This window comes from Lissotriton helveticus, chromosome 3_1, assembly GCF_964261635.1.
Source record: "Lissotriton helveticus chromosome 3_1, aLisHel1.1, whole genome shotgun sequence".
Taxonomy (NCBI): Eukaryota; Metazoa; Chordata; class Amphibia; order Caudata; family Salamandridae; genus Lissotriton; species Lissotriton helveticus.
This window is the reverse complement of record NC_136061.1, coordinates 967,593,722-967,614,646: the sequence shown is the minus strand read 5'-3', so window position 1 is coordinate 967,614,646 and position 20,925 is coordinate 967,593,722. Positions and strand designations below refer to the sequence as shown.

Below are 20,925 nucleotides of genomic sequence, written 5' to 3'. Positions count from 1 at the left end.
AATCCTGAGGCTAAACCCTAAGACATTAATTGTCCACTCAGAGAACAATGGAAACTTTTAGTGAACTAAGATGGATCCCATTCAGAAGTCACAGACCTGGTCCTATCTGGACATGCTGACACAAGTCTGCCATTGCACACTTGGATGTAATTTACTTTTCATGTAGATTAGCAATTAGATTTAATTGGCAAAACTGTCATTTGCCAGTATGTCTCACTAGAAGGGCAGCCTCACAGTGAGTCTGGAGTTTCTATATTTAGAAGGTGTTTTCATACCTTGGGCACACCCCTTCCTACTAATTCAGAAGGGCAGCAGATTCACGCTAGACTCACTAGGCCATGGACTTGGTCCTACCTGGACATGCCAACAACAGCCTCCATTTGTATACTTAGGAGCATATTTACCAGAAAAAGGCGAGGCGCTGTAAGCCATCTTGCTGCACTGAGCTGCGTCATAAGAAAAGTGCAGGGTTATTTGGTGTTTACAAATCCCTGTTCTTTCCTCTGCTCTGTCGCACAATTGGTTGCCTAGCTCCAATGCAGGCAGCCTTGCATCATAGTGCAAGGGTTTCTGCAATGCAGGGATGATTGTTTTTGCGCCGGAAGAGACACTTTGCAGCACAAAAACAATCAATTATGTCATTTTCCTCCTCCTTCTATGTGTGCTGCAGAATGTGAGGTCCCACAAGACTACTCAGCATATATGTTGTCCCCTGGCCTATCTGATCAGATCATATGATTCAGTATTACTTTTTATGCAAACATCACACAGTCATTTCCTTCTCTCAAGACAATTTCTGCAACTGTATGATCTCCATTGCAAATGGAATGTGCATAAATTGCCCTAAACAGAATGGTGAGAAAACTAAGGTGCTGCTCTCTGGTAGTCATCACTTTCAATTTTCTATTTGTTGGTCGATGGAACTCATCTCTTTACCCAATCCAGTTCATACTACCAAGAACTCACGTGTTATCTTCTGCAGCAAGATCACCTTTGAGCACATATTACTAAGACAGCTTCTATATTCTGCATCTCTTGAGAAAGACTTTACTGTTGCTACAATGTTCTACACAAGTGTACGGGAAACTGTAGTGCAATCTTTAGTCACCTCTCATCTGGACTACACCAACTGCCACCTGCTTGGCATTGTCCACTTTCTCATCAATCATCTTCAGACTGCACATAACAATGCTGCCAGGCTGCTATTAAGCATTCAGCTTCGTGGCCCTATAAAACAGCACCTGCAAGCACTAGAGTGGCTGCCCATACAAAACCACATTGGGCCTGATTCACAAAGGCAATCTGAGACAAAAGTCTAACTGTACGACTTTTGGTAATCACAGAGGTCATTTAGGAGTCATATCTTTACGTCCGCAGTTGGCCCGTACTCTCCGGCTCAGGCCCGTACTCTCCAACTCAAGCGCTCCTCTCCGGCTTTGGCTGGAATCTCTGGCTCGGACCGGATGAAGGGTTATTAATGGGCCGGAACTCAAGTTTTACAAAATGGAACATTAGGAATATGAGATAAATGGTAAAGGAGGTCAAGAAAATCAGTTTGGGCAGGGAAAAGGGTGTGGCCAGAAACTACATAACATCCCAGAAACGTTTGGTGTAACACTAAAGTCAACAGTAAGTGTGCTGTAACACTACAGCCAAGGCTGAAGGGAGTGCAAATTGTGGACTGCATGTACCATGATGAAAAGAAGCAAAGTTTTCTGGGATACGATGCAATGTCTGGCCACACCCTTTTCCCTGCCCAAACTGATTTTCATGACCTCCTCTACCATTTATCTCACATTCCTAATGTTCTTTTTTGTAAAAATTGCATTCCAGCCCATTGATTACACTTCATTCGTCCTGAGCAGGAGATTCTGGCCCGAGCCAGAGAATACGACTTGAACCGGAGAGTACGGCTTGAGCTGCAGATTCCGGCCCGACTGCAGATGTAAAGATACGTCTCCTAATGACCTCTGTGAAAATCAAAAGTCTTTTGTCTCAGATTGCCTTTGTGAATCAAGCCCATTGTTTTCAAGTCGTTATGCATCCCTCATCAAGGTCTCAATATTCTTGGTCCCTCTTACATTAGATGGATTCACTAATTACACCTCTTCTGGTTCTCTACAATTTTTCTCTCTTCACTTGGTGTCAGTTCCAAAATCTGTCTTAGCAGACAGGGAGGTAGATCTTTTTCTTACCCTGCTGCTAAAACACGGGATCGTTTCTTGTTAGAATTAGGTTGCTCCTTGCAACCCAGAAATCCACTAGCAAATCAACTCAAGACACTTCCCTTTGCTCATTGGGTCCATTGTCCATTGTCCATTGTGGAAGCTGTGTCTGCCTTGTAGAGCCAATAGGTAAACCTAAAGGTTTAACCTCTTTTACAACTTCATCCTAGCTTTACATTATAAGACACCTTTCTGCTACCTATCTTTTACCTACCACCAAACATGAAAGCAGTGACGTCCCTTGTGTCTTCTTGAAACAATTCACCCTCTATCCCCCGAGGCCCTGCGACATTACATATATCATACTTCTTGCCTTTCCCCATGCACAGTACTGTCTCCACACCTCTTTCAACTTCATGAATGACAGATCTAAGGTTGATGCTGAGAAAGAAACCTATATCCACATTCTGATTGAAGATTACATTCTTCGCCTACTTACACTGACAAAAACTTGGTTCACAATCGCATTAAAAAGACGACTAATTGACAGTCTACCACCAGTTGATCACAAAATTCATGTGAAAAACTGTCGCACCAGAAGCACCATCATCTTCACTGACTAGATCTTGAATGAGCAGAGTGGTCCTCTTTATGATTCCTTTGAACAGTCTTTTGATAGGCCTAACAGGTCATGCTTCCTCCTTCACATGTGCAATAAGAGTATGTCTTAGAAAACCTCACGCTGTAGAAATACAGCATTACCTACTGAGAGCCAGTGAAGCACCTTTAAAGCATGGTTTGATGTAAGCTGCATTGATGGCATCAATGGTTTGTATTGTGCAGAAAAAAGGCAACATTGTGTCATATTTCTTCTAATTGAGGATCAGTCTAACTGCCTGCTTTTGCAGTCTGTTAATCATGTTGGTTGGTTGGTACCTGTAGATCAACTTGAAGCAAGTTAGATAAGTCAAGACTATCGAAGTAGTCACGTCTACTTAGTCCTCACCGCAGTAGCATGGTATCGCTTTATGGCAAAAGGAGAGTCTGAAATTGTTTCCCTTCACTGTGATGATTATCTAGAGAATGCAGAAAAGGTCTGGGTTGAAGACCGCAGAGGTTGTGGTGTAGTACATATGACTGATAACCTAGTGGAAAGTAGCTCTTCGTCTTTTTCACCACCCACTAAAAGGATCATGAGGCTCTCGCTCATCCAACAGAGCAGGCAATTAAGATAATTTGTGACTGCATCTTAGCTCCCTGTTTCATCTACGACATACAACTGGATCTGAGTGTCCTCTTAGTACATCTGGAATGTTCGATCTTCGTCCAAGTAGCACTTACAAATGTTCAGCCACAGCAGTGAGATTTGTAACCCCCATAGATGCTACACAAGCCCCTTCAGACATCTGACGTGTGTGGTCAGATGATGACTAGTCAACTGGGTAGCACTAGCAGAACCGGGCGAAACAGACTCATGTAATGCTCAATATTGACGGCCATCCTCACTGTTTTTCAGGAGGATACTGTGATCTAATATATCATATGCTGAGGAGGAGTGGCTGACTGACATTCTTTGTTTAGGGCAATGAAAAGGTCAACTAATCTGATATTGGCAGCTGCAACTCAGTTGCTTTTATAGTCCAAACACTTCTTTGCAGTCACAGAGCAGGTCATATTATAATAACACATATTTCCGCAAGTAGCTAGCACATTCCTTTTTGAAGATTTTACGTTTGAAGATTAAGATTAGAACTTTTTATCTGATTGGCTATGTATCAGGTGTTGTCCATTACTTCTTTTAGTAAGGGAGTGATGATTGATTGTATTAATTGGAAAAGGATATTTTTTCTGAGAGATTAGAAGCTTTTATGACTTTCTTATGGTACCGAAGCTAGTATGTGGAAAAAAGTCTTATTGCCTGAGGCTGCAGAGCACTCCATAGGTATGAATGCTCTAAACAGTTTAGCAATGCTGTGAGTATTCATTTAGGAAGGTATGTCCTTGAAATATTTCGAAGTTTCTTAAGATATTCTGGAACAAGGAGCGTGACAACACAAAAATATAAATGTTTTAAAATGTCACACCTGACAAATGAGTTTGTTGTAGTCACTCTTTAGTGTAATGTCCATTAGTGACTTCTACGCTGCCCAATATTATTAAGATTGGTGACTCTGCCATGCATGCTTGTCATATATGAAACAATTTATATAAAACACTGTATTTGAATTTCCAAATAGAATAATATCCTTCACTCAACTTTGAGATGTGTGAATTTTAGTGTACAAGCTCTAATCCATTTGTGGCCTACCAGGCTATTGAAAGTGCTGAGACTTCTACGAATCTATTGCCTCTAAAGGACCAGATAATCAAAGGCATTCAGTCGCACATCAGGCAGGCAACCCTACATGTGACATTCTGCCCTACACCTGTCAACATTCCAGTGACACAAACATATTAGGAATTGAACAGATTTTTCTGTCTGCCAATCCTTCTCTGCTCAAATCCAACATCCTTAAAATGCTTGCGTTAGTAGCCAATGAAGATTGTCTCCTACTGGATTTAATGTAAATGCCCCTTTATACAGAGACAATGAAGGAACTGACTTTCTTCACTCTTCGTTAGCATTGTTTATCTTGGTGTTTGGCAATGACAGGCTCTAATCACATTAATAACCCAACAGCCACAGAGAACACCATCCACCCCGCTAAAGAACTCTGTGACACCCTCTCAGATTATTTCCACGGCAAGATTGCCACCAACTACAAGAACATCGACACCCAACCATCCAGTCACAGCCTCGACGACCTGTACCCACCAACAAACATCAGTCAAACGATAACCACCTGGTCCCTAATCACCACCCAGACCACCACATCCACTCCAGGTTACCCAATGACCCCTGCCTCCACCACCTCTTCAACCTTGGAGCAAACTCTATCAATTCAGAACTTACTAGCATCCTCGGCACCTCCATCTCCACAGCAACCTCCCAGACATATGAAAACACAAAGAGGCCCAACCCCTCCTCACGAAGCCCTCTGCTGACACCAGCGACCTCAAAAACTACTGACCAATCTCTTAGCTCCCCTACCCAGCCAAAGTACTCAAGGAAGCCATCCACTAACAGCTCACCGAAGAACTGGAACAAAACCACCTACTCAATGCCTCACAATCAGGATTCCGTGCCAAACACAGCACTGAGAACACACTAATCACCTCCACAGACGACATCAGAACTCTCTCCGACCATGGAGAAACGGAGGCCTTGATCCTTTTTGGCCTATCTGTGGCATTCAACACCATTTCTCACCACACCCTTATCGATAGACATCACAATATGGCATACAGCAGGACGTGGCCAAGTAGATTGCCTCCTTCCTCTTAGGACACACACAGAGCATCCGACTGCACCCCTTCATCTCGGTTCCCAAGAGCATCATCTGTGGCGTACTCCAAAGATCATCACTCAGCCCCACCCTGTTCACTATCCACATGAATCCCCTCAACACATTGTCAGTGTCCATAGACTCAACACAATCTCCTACACTGACAACATCCAACTTATGCTCTCACTCTCCCAGGAACCCTTCAATGCCAAAATCAACTTCTGCAAAGCCATGAACAACGAGAAATGAGGATGAGAGAAAGCTGCTTCAAACTCAACTACAACAAAACAGTACTGTTTTTTGGAAGAGACACTGCCATATGGGACCACATCTGGTGGCTGTCAGAGGTTGGACTCTCAGTTACACCAAGAGACCATGCACGCAACTTCGGCATCATCCCCGACAGCCAGCCATGAAATGGCATGTCAATGCAGTCACCACCTCCTGCTTCCACACCCTCTGCATGCTTAGCCGAATCTTCAGATGGATACCCATTAGCACCAGAAAGACCATCACTCAAGCCCTCATCACCAGCTGCCTCTACAATGGCAACATTCTCTACTCCGGAATCGCCACACAGCTCCTCAAAAGACTTCAGACCATACAAAACATCGAACCAAGACTTATCCTGGAATTCCTCAAATGGATCCATATCACCCCTCATCGCAGAAACCTCCACTTGCTCCCCATACTGAAGAGATGCAAGTTCAAGATCCTCACACATGCATACAGAGCTCTCCATGAAAAAAGGGTCATCATACCCCATCCATCGACTTACACCGGGCCGATAAACATCTGTGCTCTGCCTCACTCACCCTTGCCCACACCACGCATCAATCCTCCTTCATTGCGGAAAAAATCTGGAACGGCCTGCCCTTCCACCTCTGGACAACCCCCTCCCTGGTGAACTTCAGAAAGAAACTCAAGACCTGGCTCTTCAACGGAGGTACTGGACCCTCTGCACCCAGATAACCTCAGAGGTGACTATGCAAATGCTGTTTGATTTAATAATAAGATAAAGACATGTGTTAATACTCTTTCTTTCTTGGACTTCCATACCTGCTCCCAAATGACTTTCGAAAGCTCCCTCTTGTTCTGCAGAACAGCCCAGATGAAGACGGCTTGTAGTGGGTGTCTTGTGATTGGAGATGTTTCCTAGCAAAAGATTGACAAAAATATTTTTACTTACATGACAGGTCTCTAGTATTGACTGAGCGTCTGTGAAGGAACCTGACTACAGTTTCCACCTGCTTGCTCTACAGATAAGTACTTTTATTGTATATTTAAGTGTGGCCTGTGTGAAAGCTAATGAAGCTCTAGACTAACATAAGGGTGGCCTCTATGTTAAATAGAAGGTGATACTAAAAACTGCTCCATAAAGAAGAATGGTTCCAAGCACTGCTCATGAGCTCTCCATAGTAATGACCTCTTAAATAACTTCTTCTTTAGAACTGTCTCTCAATAATAGGAATTGTCTTTACTGTAGTTCCCTATCAGTGTAAGTGTAGTCTGTAAGCATATGTATGGACGTGTGCCTTGCCCCCATCTATCTCACACCAACACACATAACTCTTATAGTACATTACGATGAACAGGCAAATAAGAAATTCTGAAGATTTCCACAGAGGACAATCCCTTTGAAAAGTGTATGTGTGACAGACTGCCTCAGCTATTCTACGCATTAGGGGCAACCACCCACTGGAAAGTCTCTCACGTTTCCCATAGTACAATCACAATGTTTATTGCAATATACATCATTCAATGACATTCTTTTATTGCCACCATTATGCCTGACATTGACATCTCAGAGGGAACTTCACTCTTCCAGTTCTAAAACCATGGCTTAAGCAAGTTTTGTATCTAAAATTGCTTCACCCACAAGGTAACGTCCTACTATTTGAACTTCCATTCCATCCTTCATGCTGCCATCTTCCTTTTTGCTCCTCTGAAAGTTGGTGACCATTTTCCAGACAAAGGTGAGCAGGTTATCGTTGTAGGAGTTCTTTGCGATGTGCAGGTTCCGAAAGACCAGAGAGCTGAAGTTCTCAGAGAAAAGCTCCGTGAGCACCTCACAGCTAAGGAACTTCTTCAGATTCAAGCCGTTCTCAAGCAGGAGGCGTACAAATTTCGGACGATCCTTTACCAAGGCCAAGAACATGGCATCCTCCAAGTCAGCAGACTGGAAATGGATGGAGAAAAAAACACAGAGCAATATTAGAAGTAAGTTGCTATTTTATGTTAAGCCACTCAGTGTATGGAAAAAAAACAGTTCTGTTACAAGACTAGATGTATTGATTCATGCTATCTGAGATCAAAGGAAAGTTCAGGGATCTTTTTGGGGATTATAAATAACAGTTTATTATCCCCACTACAAAAAGGAACAATATTAGCATGTGCTTGTAGGCTTTCTTTGAAGCATGAATGACCTAGTGAGAGGCTTGATACATATTGCAAAGAATCAAAGAATGAGTGTTGGGACTCTGCTTCATCTCAGGCAATCATATGAATTTAAGAACAACAGCTACACTTGAGGCGGTGAAAGTTGTAAAGCTGTCAGGCATAAAGAACTCAAATTTCATAGACTTTTCTCAATTCCAGATTTCTGTATGTATCTCTTCTCATGTATTCCCCTCTTATTCTCCAATTGTCTTTTAAAATCTCACATATTCTTCCTTGTGTGTCAGAACTGTAGACCAGCTTATCCACTTAACCCTCTTCTCACCCCACCTTGTTCCCAGAGCACTGACCCCACCCATTTCCTATAACTTATAAAATTAAGTATTCACTTTCATTACTTTCTACTTCCCCTCACTGAAATGTTCTCCTAACCACACTCTCTCCCTCCTATCCATCCACATCATGGCACTGCAGCCCATCCCCTGTTATTCTTGTGTATTACTCCCTTTTGTCTCCATTCTCTACACTGTCCTTTAATCCCACTTCATCACCCTGAATGACACCGTTCTTAAATCCCTTTTAACCCATTGAGTCACAATTTTCAGATCTTTCCCGAATATGGCCTACGTTTACAAAGATCCTGCAGTGAAGTTCTTGTTTTCACGAATACCTTGTCTCTTGTTTTCCTGAGAGTATCCCTGGTCTCAATGCTATCCGCCCTCACCACAATGCTCAAATTTGGCAATGCCAAATGAAATTCATTTTTTGACAATGTCCTACTTTCTACCAAAATTCGCCCACCAGATACACATGTTGTATGCCTTTATATGTCTTGTAATAGCTTATCTTGTTTCCTATCATGGAAGTACACAGAGATTCAGTGGTGTAGTGGGCGTCTGAGGATAATCAACCCTAACACTGCCCTTTAACATGGATGCGATGCTGCACCCTAGACAACAGCTAGATGAACTCAAGTTCTCTACTGATGTGAGGGACCTGAATTCTAGAAGGGCTGTAACACAGCCAAGATTAGTATCATATAAACATAACATTAAAAAAAAATATGAACAATATGAATATTTGTCATGGTAAGTAGAACAATTACCAATAATATGAATATCAAATGTAATATAATGCAAATGTAAACATTCCATATTACCATCAGCATAATTATACGTATTCAAAATTTCATGACATTGAATATATAATTCAGAAATATTTAAAGTCAGAGCCTTATACTCAAATGCTACTCAAAAAGATATCCAGATTTGTACAAAGGTATAGAGCAACATACTTCCAAAGATAATTCAGAAAATGGTAGTGTTTCAAAGTTAGGAGCAGTATCCCCTTTCATTTCCTCTAGTAATAGCTGTGTACTGCTCAAATGGTTCAAATGCATCAGATTAGGACTTTAAATGCTGAACTACTGAGGGGAATTCAGACTTCCTGAATTCATCCTTCATTTCGGATATGCTGAATTAAGTAAGAAATGTTAGATCCTTCAGTTTCAAAAAATGAAGTGATACTATGCAGTGAACAAGGTGAGTAAGTTTTCACTTGTTTTTAACTGTTCTATGGATATAAATTTGAGTTTTCTGTTGACATCCTGGGCCATCTGAAAATCTTTAAGTTAAGACTCTGGCACCTGGGCGTGACTCCAGAGTCTGTGCTTTTGCTTTTCTGTGAACTCTGATTGAGATCCTGCTTGTGTACATGAAACAGTACTCGTGTGTAGGTTGGTTTGTAGATGCCTGCAGTGATCTCGGTGCCACTTGATACCTGCACGTGCTCTCACTCTGGGTGTGTTAAGACAGAATACAGTAGATTTGTATGACAGCAAAACATACTCTCCTCATTAGCCAAGATTTCAGAAGGACTGACTTTTCTTCTAAATCACGTAACTTTATTGTGCCTTTAGGCATTATTGCTTTCTGTTCCATGCTTTTCTGGATCTCATGACATTAACACGCTTTCGGTTGCCATGTTGGATGTTGTTTTAGATGGCAGAATAAGGAGTGTATTATTTGTAGTCGTACACAACTAGGGAAAGATATTTCTGAGGCAAAACTTTGTTTAACCAAGAGAAAATAGTAAATAAAGGTACACTGAATGCGCAAGGGCAACAGCTTGTAAAAACAGGGAAGTACTCAGAGCCCGGAAGCTGTTTCATTGATAAAATGAGGACATTTACTGTGGATCATATTTGATTTGATTTGATTTGATTTATCCATTTGTAAAGCTCGCGAATGCCCGAAGGCGTCTTGGCGCTGTGACAGACCGCTGACTATTGAGACAGGCAGCTAGAGCTATACAGTGAACAGCCAAGTTTTGACTGCCTTTCTGAAGGACCCCAAAGATGGACTGTTTTTTATAAAAAGAGGCAACCGGTTCCAGGTTCGTGCTGTGTGCACCAGGAAACTTCTTCCACCCCAACTGGCTTGTCTAAATTTCGGGACCCTGATGAGTTTCAGTTGGCTGGATCTGAGAAGTCTGGCCGGTTCGTACGGTTTTAGGTGAGATTTGAGGAATTGTGATCATATTCCCTGAAGTGCCTTGTAGGCTAGGCATAGTGATTTGAATTGCACCCTTTTTGCAATTGGAAGCCAGTGTAAGGTTTTTAATTTCTGGCCAATTGGCTCGAATTTAGGTGTGCCAAGCACCAGCCTAGCGGCTGCGTTCTGCAGGCGTTGTAGTTTGGCTAGGATCTTCATTCTAGCCCCGGCGTACAAACCATTCCTGTAGTCCAGTTTTGACAAAGCTAAAGCTGTCACCACTGTCTTGCGAGAATCCTCTGGTAAGTATGGCAGTAATTTTTTTTTTTTCATCTTTAAGATGAACCAGACTGTTGAGGCCAGTTTGCTGACTTGGGCGTCAAATGAAAGACTGGTATCCAGAGTAATGCCCAAATTCTTCACTTTTTCTAATGCATCTGGACACCTGCCCAGGTTATTAGGCCACCATGCAGGGGACCAGACATTTGCGTCGCCCCCCAATATCATTACTTCGCTCTTGTCCCCATTAAGCTTTAGGCAATTCTTCTGCATCCACTGGCTGACCTGTGACATACATAGTTTATATTTTTCTGCCGTCTCCTTGTGGTAAATAAATAAATAATACCCTATTTTTGACTAGACATATATCATAACAGATAGCTCAATAAATAAGAGTCAAGATTCGAGGTAGTGGGAGTTTTTGCAGGTTTAATACCGCATAAGGACAGGAACAGGACAACCTGCATAGGAATAGGATGACAGGGCCCAGCAGCTGCTGGGGCTCGATCTGGGATGAGCGCGCTAACTTTTAATAACAATACATGAGCATATATACATAACGCAAACACATAGCATTACATTGCAGTAGGCGTAGCAGTGGGTGGAGCAGAAGGCGTGACGCGTAGCAGTCGCGAAAGATAAGAGTAAAAAGAAGGTGTAACTCAGACATGTGATGCAAACGTAACAGAATATGTCATGAATGGGGCGGAAACCATGGAGGGGGCTACCTAAGGAGCCGGGACCTCTAACCTGGTGGTGCGCGCAAACTGGCAATGACGTGTTACGAGGAGAAGCTGGGGGCTATGAACTCTGTGCTAGGAGCAGAGACTGAAGTCTGGAGGGTCGGAGCGACATGTACCTAAACCCTATCTAGTATCTGATGTTTAGGGAACATGTTGATATAAACCAGAAGTCATGAGGGGAAAAGCTAACTGACTCTAAGACTGAAGCATGCATTTATTCTATATGTAGTGCGTGATGAAGAATATTAAATGACCATTAAATACAGTATTTCTCTTAACATGGAGCCGAATAGGCTAGACAATGACGGAAACTATTGATGCAGTTCAGTAGCTTAGGAATGCAGAGAAGGAGGACTAAACTGATAGCTGGAATCACAACATAGTCTTGGCAGACTCAGAGGCAGAGCCAAGCTGCACCGGGCACTGCGAGGCAGGAAGTAAGTGAAGGGTCGAGGATACAGGTGGGGGCTGGATCGCTCCTCAGCGAGGCTCAGGAGACAGGAGCTGAATCTGATGTCCGGGCCCTGTTGAGGCCTGGAAACGGGGACTTTATAATGAAATAACGTGCACACTGAGAAACGTGGCCACATTACTTTACATAAGCCTGATATTCGTAGTATTCACGGGGACTGGGAAATGACATACCAGAGGTGGACACAACTATAATTGCGTCATTAATCGGACATGGGGAATGCATATGCATATTGATCATGCACACATAACATATGATGGATGACACGTAGAGACACAGAACATGACAAAATTTACTTTTCCACATTCCCTCCTTGTCACTACGTTTCCATCAGGAAACATCAATATTCATGATACCATCTATCATTTCATACAGTACCATTTGCTCATCTCGAATTGTCTTGGAACGAGATTTAGAACGGGGCTTGGGACTAGGAATACAAGAGGTAGCACACATGCCGCAAATCGCAGGGCCACATTGTATACAGAGGCAGCAGCTGAATATGATCGCTACTGCGATACCTAGAAAGGACAGGACTTTCCATCCCCATGCGGAAATTATATTCCAGAACCAACCGGACCATGTCCAGGTGCCTGGATCTTGGTGTAACAGATGGGCAATTTTATGAAGTCTGGTTATAGCTGAATAAACAGACGGCGCGTTATTTGGAATGAAAATGCAGCAACTAGATCCGATGACTCTACAGGCCCCGCCCCTATCGGCCAGTATGACGTCAAGGACGAGACGATTCTGGAGCACAACAATTCTCATAAAGGATTGCTCTTCGGTTAAGTTACCTAGAGCGGAGGCAGTCTCATCTACTACAGCTTCAAGGGTTCTTGTTAACCTACGGATTAGCTTACTGTTTACAACTGTACCTAAATAAGGGAACACACCTTTATCAATATCAATGAATTGCTCTGCAGCAGTTTCAGTATAATCGACAATCGGGAGGTTTCTCTTGTGTCTAGTATGTACTAGGAAGGAATTCCTATGGTAGTCAGGTGGGGCTAGGAAAACAGGTGGCAGTAGGAAGGCAATGTAACAGGTTCCCTCCCAATCGAGGGGCAGACGAACATATGCGGTTTGACCACAAACAAAATAAGAATGACGTGAAGCTTTAAAAATAGATTTCCCACTGTCACTATACTGGATAATAGTAGTACAATCACTATGTCCTACGTGTACAGAACCATAATTACGGACACATAATTCGCCTTTGACTGGTAATACTGAAATAGCAGGTGAGTCTGGAGTAGTATCAGACTGAACATTCAGGACCATGAAATTCGACGAATAGTTACCTAAATTGTACACTTCATTTTCTAGATCTATACCTGTTCTGTGGGGGAAACCTTGCTTGTCTGGGAAACATGTGCTGTTAAGAAAAGACATATCTGTTAAGGAGGACGTTAACGTGGACCATGCTCCACACGAACCATTATGTGAAAAAGGATAAGGAAAAAGTGGCAGAACTCCCTTTGACGTCTGGAAAGGGGGGAGTCGACCACACACCCAACAATTAGTGGCATTGCTGGTCTGGTGTGAATAATGCAACATGCGGATAAATGTATTGTTACGCATAGCGAGGCGGTATGAATATTCGTGAGGAGGCAGATCACTAAACGTGTGCTCTACTGTAACATTAGAAGGCTTATTTACATGAGGAACTGGAAAACACAGGAAAAATGCGTAACTAGTGCAGGAAATCAAAAGGCTGAGAAATAATATGAAACTTAGAAAAACGATACATCGGTTTGAGTTTTGACTGACTCTCTCACTATGGGGGTCCATTTTATACATGTCAGAAACAGTCTAACCGTTTCACCTAGGGGAGGACTTAGACAATCAAACTGACTGACTTATTTTACTAGACCGGAGTTTTTGCTTATACTCCTGCTGCGGAGTTTTCTCTACCAAGGGAGGGGTTGTATCAATGTCATTTGCGGGACAGTCCTTAGGAACAATGTTTTGACAAGTCTTGATATCCTGGGAAATGTTCTTGGAGACCGGCTTTAATCCGTAGAATTTCTTGACGTGTGAAAGGTGCACCCAGCCGCGGCGTCCTTCCAATTTCACGGCTGTACGGGTGGTGAGGAGGACCTGACGGGGCTCTTTCCAACGAGGCTCCAACGGACTTGATCTGTCGAAGTTCCGTACGAGCACCATCGAACCTGGAACGATTTCATGCGGTGCCACCTCGGTATTGTCTGGAAATGTGGCGGCAACCTGTGAACGACATGAGTTGAGGGCAGACATCAAGGAAGCTAGGTAATCTGTCAGCATATTACATGAAACATCAGTAATACTTCGGGGTCTAGGAGTACCCCACATGTTAGGGGGTCGGCCGAATACGACCTCATACGGGGACAGACCTGATCTGGAATGTGCGACCATGCGCATATAAAACAAAGCAACTGGCAGAGCTACTAGCCAGTCCACACCCTTATCTTTACATATTTTGGCAATTCGGATTTTCAGAGTCTGATTATGTCTCTCGACTAGACCGGCTGCTTCAGGATGGCGTACACAATGAAACTTCCACTGGTACCCCAACAACAGGGAAACGTGCTTCATCAGTTCAGATGAGAATGGCTGACCGTTATCAGAATATACGACTCTAGGGAGTCCATATCGAGGGAAGAATTCACGAACCAACTGCTTGGCAGTGGTCGCGGCTGTGTAATCTGGGACTGGATATGCTTCTGTCCATCTGGACAAAGCGCATACAACTACAAGGACATACTTGAAACCTCGACATCGCTCCATCTGAATATAATCCATCTGGAGGACCTCAAAAGGGTGGTCAGGAGGCTGGAAACCACCTTGTTCCACCGGGACACTTTTACCTGGATTAAACTGACAGCATATCATACAGGTACGGACTTTCTGCTTGGCTGCAGCTCGTAAATGCTTGTTGAACCAAATGTTCTGGATACTGTCTAACATTGCTTTTTCTCCTAAATGTGCTGGACTATGTGCGGTATTAATGATGACTTGAACCATAGAGTCGGGGAGAAACCATGCGGTCCTACCCTTTGTTAACCATCCTTGATCTGTCTGGACCCCTCCTTGTTCAGACCATTTCTTGATTTCATCGGGAGTAGCATGTAGTTGGATATCTATGACATCTTGAGTAGGGTCCTTAACTGTCATACATGTAGTCAGATCTGGAGTGTGTGTCTGTGTTAGATTAACTTGAGTGTCTGGAGTCTGTGCTGTAAGCTTGGCTGTGCGATCTGCTAGATCGTTACCCTGAGAAATAATGTCAGTGACTTTCGTATGTGCTTTGCACTTCATGATAGCAATAGATGTCGGTAAGTGTATGGCATCTAACAGAGCTTGAATAAGGAGACCATGCTGAATCTTGGTTCCATGAGAAGTCATGAAACCTCTCTCCTGCCAGAGCACTCCAAAGTCGTGTACAACTCCAAATGCGTAACGTGAATCTGTGTAAACATTAACTTTCAGGTTCTTGGCGTGTATACAGGCTTGTGTCAGAGCAACTAGCTCTGCTGCTTGAGCGGACAGGGTATCAATACGGTGTGTCTCAATAACTTCGGTGTCAGTAGTCACTGCATACGCGGCTACTAGTTCTCCTGTACTAGTCCTCATACATGAACCATCCACATAAAGTGTCAGGTCAGGGTCTGGTAATGGAATATCTGTCAGATCTTGTCTTGGCTTTGTCGTAATGTTAACTACTTCCACGCAATCATGTGTGGCTGGATTTGAATTAACTGATGGTAACAGTGTAGCAGGATTCAGGATGTTGCAGCGTCTAATTTCTATGTGTGGCTGAAACAGTGTCAATTCATAGCCTGTTAAACGTGCAATTGTCAAGTGCTGTGTTTGTGTTCGATTTAAAAGAACTTCCACGGAGTGTGGGACTTGTACTGTCAAGGAGTGTCCTAGAACTATGGAATCACTTTGTCTGATAGCTAGTGCTGTGGCTGCAACTGACTTGAGGCACGCAGGCAGAGCCTGGGCGACTGGATCTAGTGTGCTAGAAAAATAAGCACAAGGCTTGTATTGTCCTGCTTGGTCTTGTGTGAGAACAGATAATGCTGTACCTTCACGTTCTGTGACGAAAAGTGTAAAAGGCTTACTGTAGTTCGGTGTAGCTAGAACTGGAGCTTGGCATAAAGCTTTCTTTAACTCGTTGAAACTAAGTGTATGTTCAGATGTCCAAGGGAGGACAGTCGATACGGCTGCCTCCTGTGTCGTTAACTGTATCAGTGGCTTGGCTAGGAATGCATACTGAGGAATCCATTGTCTGCAATAAGAAGTAAGGCCAATAAAGGCACGTACCTCCTTCTGGGTTCTGGGCTGGGGAAGACTCGCTATCAACTGGATACGGTCTGGTGTCAACTGCCTACCCCTCTTGGACAGTAAGTGTCCTAAGTAGACCACTTGCTGGACACAGAATTGAAGCTTCGAAGGGGACACCTTGTGCCCCATCTCGGCTAGGAAATACAAAACCGTCAGTGACGCTCGCTCGCAGTCACGTTCAGAACGGGCTGTGATCAGTAGATCATCGACATACTGGAGCAGGGCAGTGTCAGTTGGCATGTGAATGTTGTCTAGTTGTCTCTTGAGTGCTTGACTGTAAATACTAGGACTTTCTGTGAAACCTTGAGGAGCGCGTGTGAACATATAGCTCCTTCCATTTAAACAGAATCCGAAAAGAAACTGGCTGTCTGGATGGATGGGAACACTAAAAAATGCGTTCTTGAGGTCTATGACAGTGAAGAACGTGGCTTCGGAATCAATAGCAGTTAACAGGGAAGAGATATCTGGGACAACTGGGTACTGCGGAATAATACATTTGTTAAGTTCCCGTAAATCAATCACTAATCGATATACTGGGGGTGCATTTGGATCAGTACGTTTCATGACTGGAATGATCGGAGAGTTACATACGTTGGAGTCAGTTTCTACAACTACTCCTTGAGCCATGAGCTCGTCTATAATTTTGGATAAGGCTGCTACAGCCTCGGGTGGCAATCTGTACTGTCTGATTCGTGGTAACACTACACCTGGTTTGAGAGTCACACGATGGGGTGTGATTTGCATGTAACCTACATCAGTTGGACCTTGCGCCCATAAATGCTGCGGAACTTTAGACAGTCTGGAATCAAAATCTCGTAATACATAGTGACCCTTAAAGTCACGTAGGAACAGACGTATTCCCTCTGGGGAACAACATATAACTGCACCTAACTCTTTCAATGTCTTAATGCCTAATAGATTTTCTGGACATGACTTAGTAAGTAACAGATCAGTAGTACGGGACAATGGACCTACTTCTAGAGTAACTGGCTTTGAAATCTCATTAACGATAGGCTTTCCTGAAAATCCAAGGGAAACATTTCTTGAGCCTGAGAGCGGAGCCCCTGGAACTTCGGCATGACTAATTGTGGTCCTACTTGCCCCTGTATCAATCAAAAACTTTCTGTCTTTCCCTAATACTTGACTGTGAACATAGGGACCTTCTTGATCTACAGGTATCTCGATGAGAGGCAAGCCTACCTCCCTCTCTAGGCTGTTTCATGAATATGGCTGGTACTCTGGATACTCAGACTGTGCATACTGGTACATCTGCGATGTAACATGCTGTGTTGCAGCAATAGGCTGCGGTGCTGTAACTGTCTGTGGTGCATTCTGTGACTGAGGAGTCTGTGAAACTTGCTCTTGTCTAGGCGGACGTGGTCTTTCTTTAGTCTTACCAGTAGCTATGTTGTGTTTCAGAACTGCACACTCATTTATAAAATGACCTGGCTGTTTACAATAATTGCAGTTCCCTTTAACGGGTGCTGCAGGATGACTGGCTTGATTCGGACCCCTCTTCTGACTGTCTTGAGGAACAGATTGTGCAACTAGCACTTTCATTTTCGTGTCTTTCATACGTTTTCTCTCGTGTTCTTGCTCTTCCCTGATTCTATTCTGGTGATACTGGAGCATCTGGAGCATCTGGGACGGAGTATTTGCTTGCCAGGTGCTTTCGACTTTCAAAACTCGGTTTTTAACTTGTGGGCTTGAATTCTCGACTAATTTAGTAACGAAAAGGTGAGGATATGACTCACTACTTGTCTTGAGGCCACTGTTGATACTAAAGCATTTTTCAAACCTAGAATAAAAATCACTAATATCTTCATCTTGTTTCTGTTTACAGGCTGAGATTGCATCCCAGTCTTCCTTTTTCGTTGTCAATAATCTGGGTAAAACTTGAATCAATAATTCTGGTAATTCTTTACATTTATCTCCGAGACCAGTACCTGGTACTCGTATCTTATCTTCAGCTTCTAGGACTGCCCAATCTATCTTTTTCTCTCCCACCTCCCATTCTTTCTCCTTTAGTTTTTCATACACCCCTGCGGGTAGCAGAACCTTTAACATTTTAATGATATCTGGGTAAGTGTATTCTCCCATACGGAGCATGTCTTTTAATTCTCTATGGAACCCTGCTGGATCTTTGTCATGACAGGGAATTAATTTCTTCATTTCGAGGAGTTCCATCTTTGTGATCGGAGTGTATACAAACACTCGCTGCATTTCGCCACCCGTTCCTTTAACTGGGTGGACTTCTCGTAACGGATTCTGTCTGTCTATGTAGAATGATTTACTTTCTGGGGGTGAGACATGAACAAAATGCGGGTTCAAGAATGTTCTATATTTGTGGCTCTGTTCTAGAATGACACTAATTAAATCGGTACCTAGACCTCTCCATTTGTACTGGAGTAACTCGTTCAGGATATCATGTAACGGGCCTGGATCAGAATGTTGACCCTCATACAGAGTAATGAGGTGCTGAATCATATACATACCCGCCAGTCGCTGCTCGGCTGGGGGCATTTTCAGAAACATTTGTGCCACTATTTCGTCTGGAAAAGTGGTACAATCAGTAATCCATCTGACTGCTGATCGGACTAGTTCCTGTTCATGCATAGTACTTAACTCACTATAACCGATTCGTGATTTCAGAATGTGATCGGTAGCTTGAAATACTTGTTCTAGGGAACCTTGTTCTGGTGCTGAATGATGGAAAGTAGACTTGTGTTCTAGACGTAAATGGCGATCTGGAAATCTAAGTTTTCCTACATACGCTATTCTGGCGGTATTCTCGTCGTCTTCCTCTTCAGGATCAGAGGTACTTTCTTTCTCGCTTACTTGTGCAGCTTTACGCTGTTCGTGTATCTTTATTATCTCTCTACGAATTTTCTTGTACATACATTCCATGGCACCAATGGTATTGTGCTTTCCTTCGGCTATATTATCACTCCACTTTGTTAGAGTTTTCATTTCTTCCGGGTCTTTGGACGGGTAATCCTGTTCTCTTATTAGACAGTTAATTAAGAACTTTAATATCATACGCTGAATCTCGGCTTTCCTTTGAGACATGGCATCACTAATACTTTGTGGGTCATCCCCTGTACGGATGAAACGATATATCCGGTCTAGATCTTCTTTCATATTCGGCAGGGTGACTAGATACTCGGTCACTCTCCTTACGCGTACGGAATATAAAACCATATTAAACTCGCCTGGAACTGGGTCATAGACACATTCGCCAAGGGTTTGCCTGATCTCTGCAACAGACTTATTACTCTTAGGAGTACGCTGTGATGCTTGAGCATGTAATTCGAGTGCTGATAAACGCTTGTATGGCGGCGGGGTTTGAGGAAGACCTCCTCCTGCGGCCCCTAAACTGGAATCATCAACTGATGCTTTCCGTCCTGGCAGGGTCGGTAATTGTAACGTGGGCTGGACTTGTATGGCGGGCTGACCCGGGGGGGCTGTTAAGGGCACCCCGGTGTCTGGAGGAGCAGGAATTACCTGATTTACAGGGACTGGCGGAGCGCGAACAGGATTTGCATATTCGGGGACTGTGTCGTCCAGATAGGACGAAATAAAAATATCAGCTGCGGTCGGTTTGTGACGTAGCTTGGTCGGAACTAACGGTGGCGGGAAATTACTGGATGCCTCCGGGGTCGCTTTTGGCAAGCCTTCGGCAAGAAGAGGATACATACCCTTAATAAGGGCATTCCTCTGTCTGTCTCTCTGTTCGGCTTTGACTTGTTCACCTATCTCGATCAATTCTCTTTCTTGGGCTCGTTGTGAACATTCTCTACTTAGTTCTGACTTTCTGATTTCTTTTTCGGTTCTTTTATGAGCTTCTTTGCGCCATAACTCGATGGCATCTTTCTGTGATTGTCTGGCTTTCTTTTTCCATAATGCCTCCTCTACTCGCATGATGCATTCGGCATCCCATGTACCCGATACGGGCCATCTATACTTTTCTTCTAACTGTTTGGTATACTCTACCCATAAATCTAGATACAATATGGCACTTATGCCATGTTTCTGATACATAAAATGACCTGGACTGTCCCTAGGCGGGACGGGAACTGCTGCTTCCAGCAGACCCTTTCTAGTTTTTAACTGACGTAACTTGGAAAATATGGGCATGACTGAACTGTAATCTAGACACAATACAATACACAATAAACACGATACTTATTTCCCATTCATACCACGGCATTAGAATACATGAAAAACATTTAAAATAACAGTTCGAACAGAATACTACCTGGAAATACTGAGAACAGAACACATGAATTTTCTCGAGAACAGAAACTGACTAGAACAGAAACTAGATGCACTGCTGAAACAGTACGAAACTTACCGGTCTCTTAAAGAGACACGTCAGGACCCGCATCCACCGAAGTGGACACTTCGTTTGTGGGACTGTGTACCACCAACCCACAGACCAGAGTCAATGAAATTGACCCTGTCTAGATACCACCCCAGTAACGGTACTCACCGGGCAGCAAGAACGGAAGGCCCCGGACTGGACTGCTACGACGATGACGACGAACTTCGGACTTCGGACTTCAGTTACGGGTGGACCTCCGGATACCTCGGACCTTGGACTCTTGGCTTGGGCTCTGGTCGGGACTCGCCGCGTTCCTCCACCGTCTCGTCTGGATG

General features: G+C 43.5%; 1 protein-coding gene across 1 annotated transcript in view; it reads right to left on the bottom strand.

Moving 5' to 3' along the window:
* The window catches only part of TRPM8 (transient receptor potential cation channel subfamily M member 8), a 267,091-nt gene that overhangs the window by 42,133 nt on the left and 204,033 nt on the right, over positions 1-20,925 (bottom strand). The window contains exons 12-13 of the mRNA XM_078683346.1: positions 7,446-7,730; positions 6,611-6,706 (exon numbers count right to left, since the gene is read on the bottom strand). Coding sequence (XP_078539472.1) covers positions 6,611-6,706; positions 7,446-7,730 — 381 coding nt within the window. The remainder of the gene's footprint in view (positions 1-6,610; positions 6,707-7,445; positions 7,731-20,925) is intronic.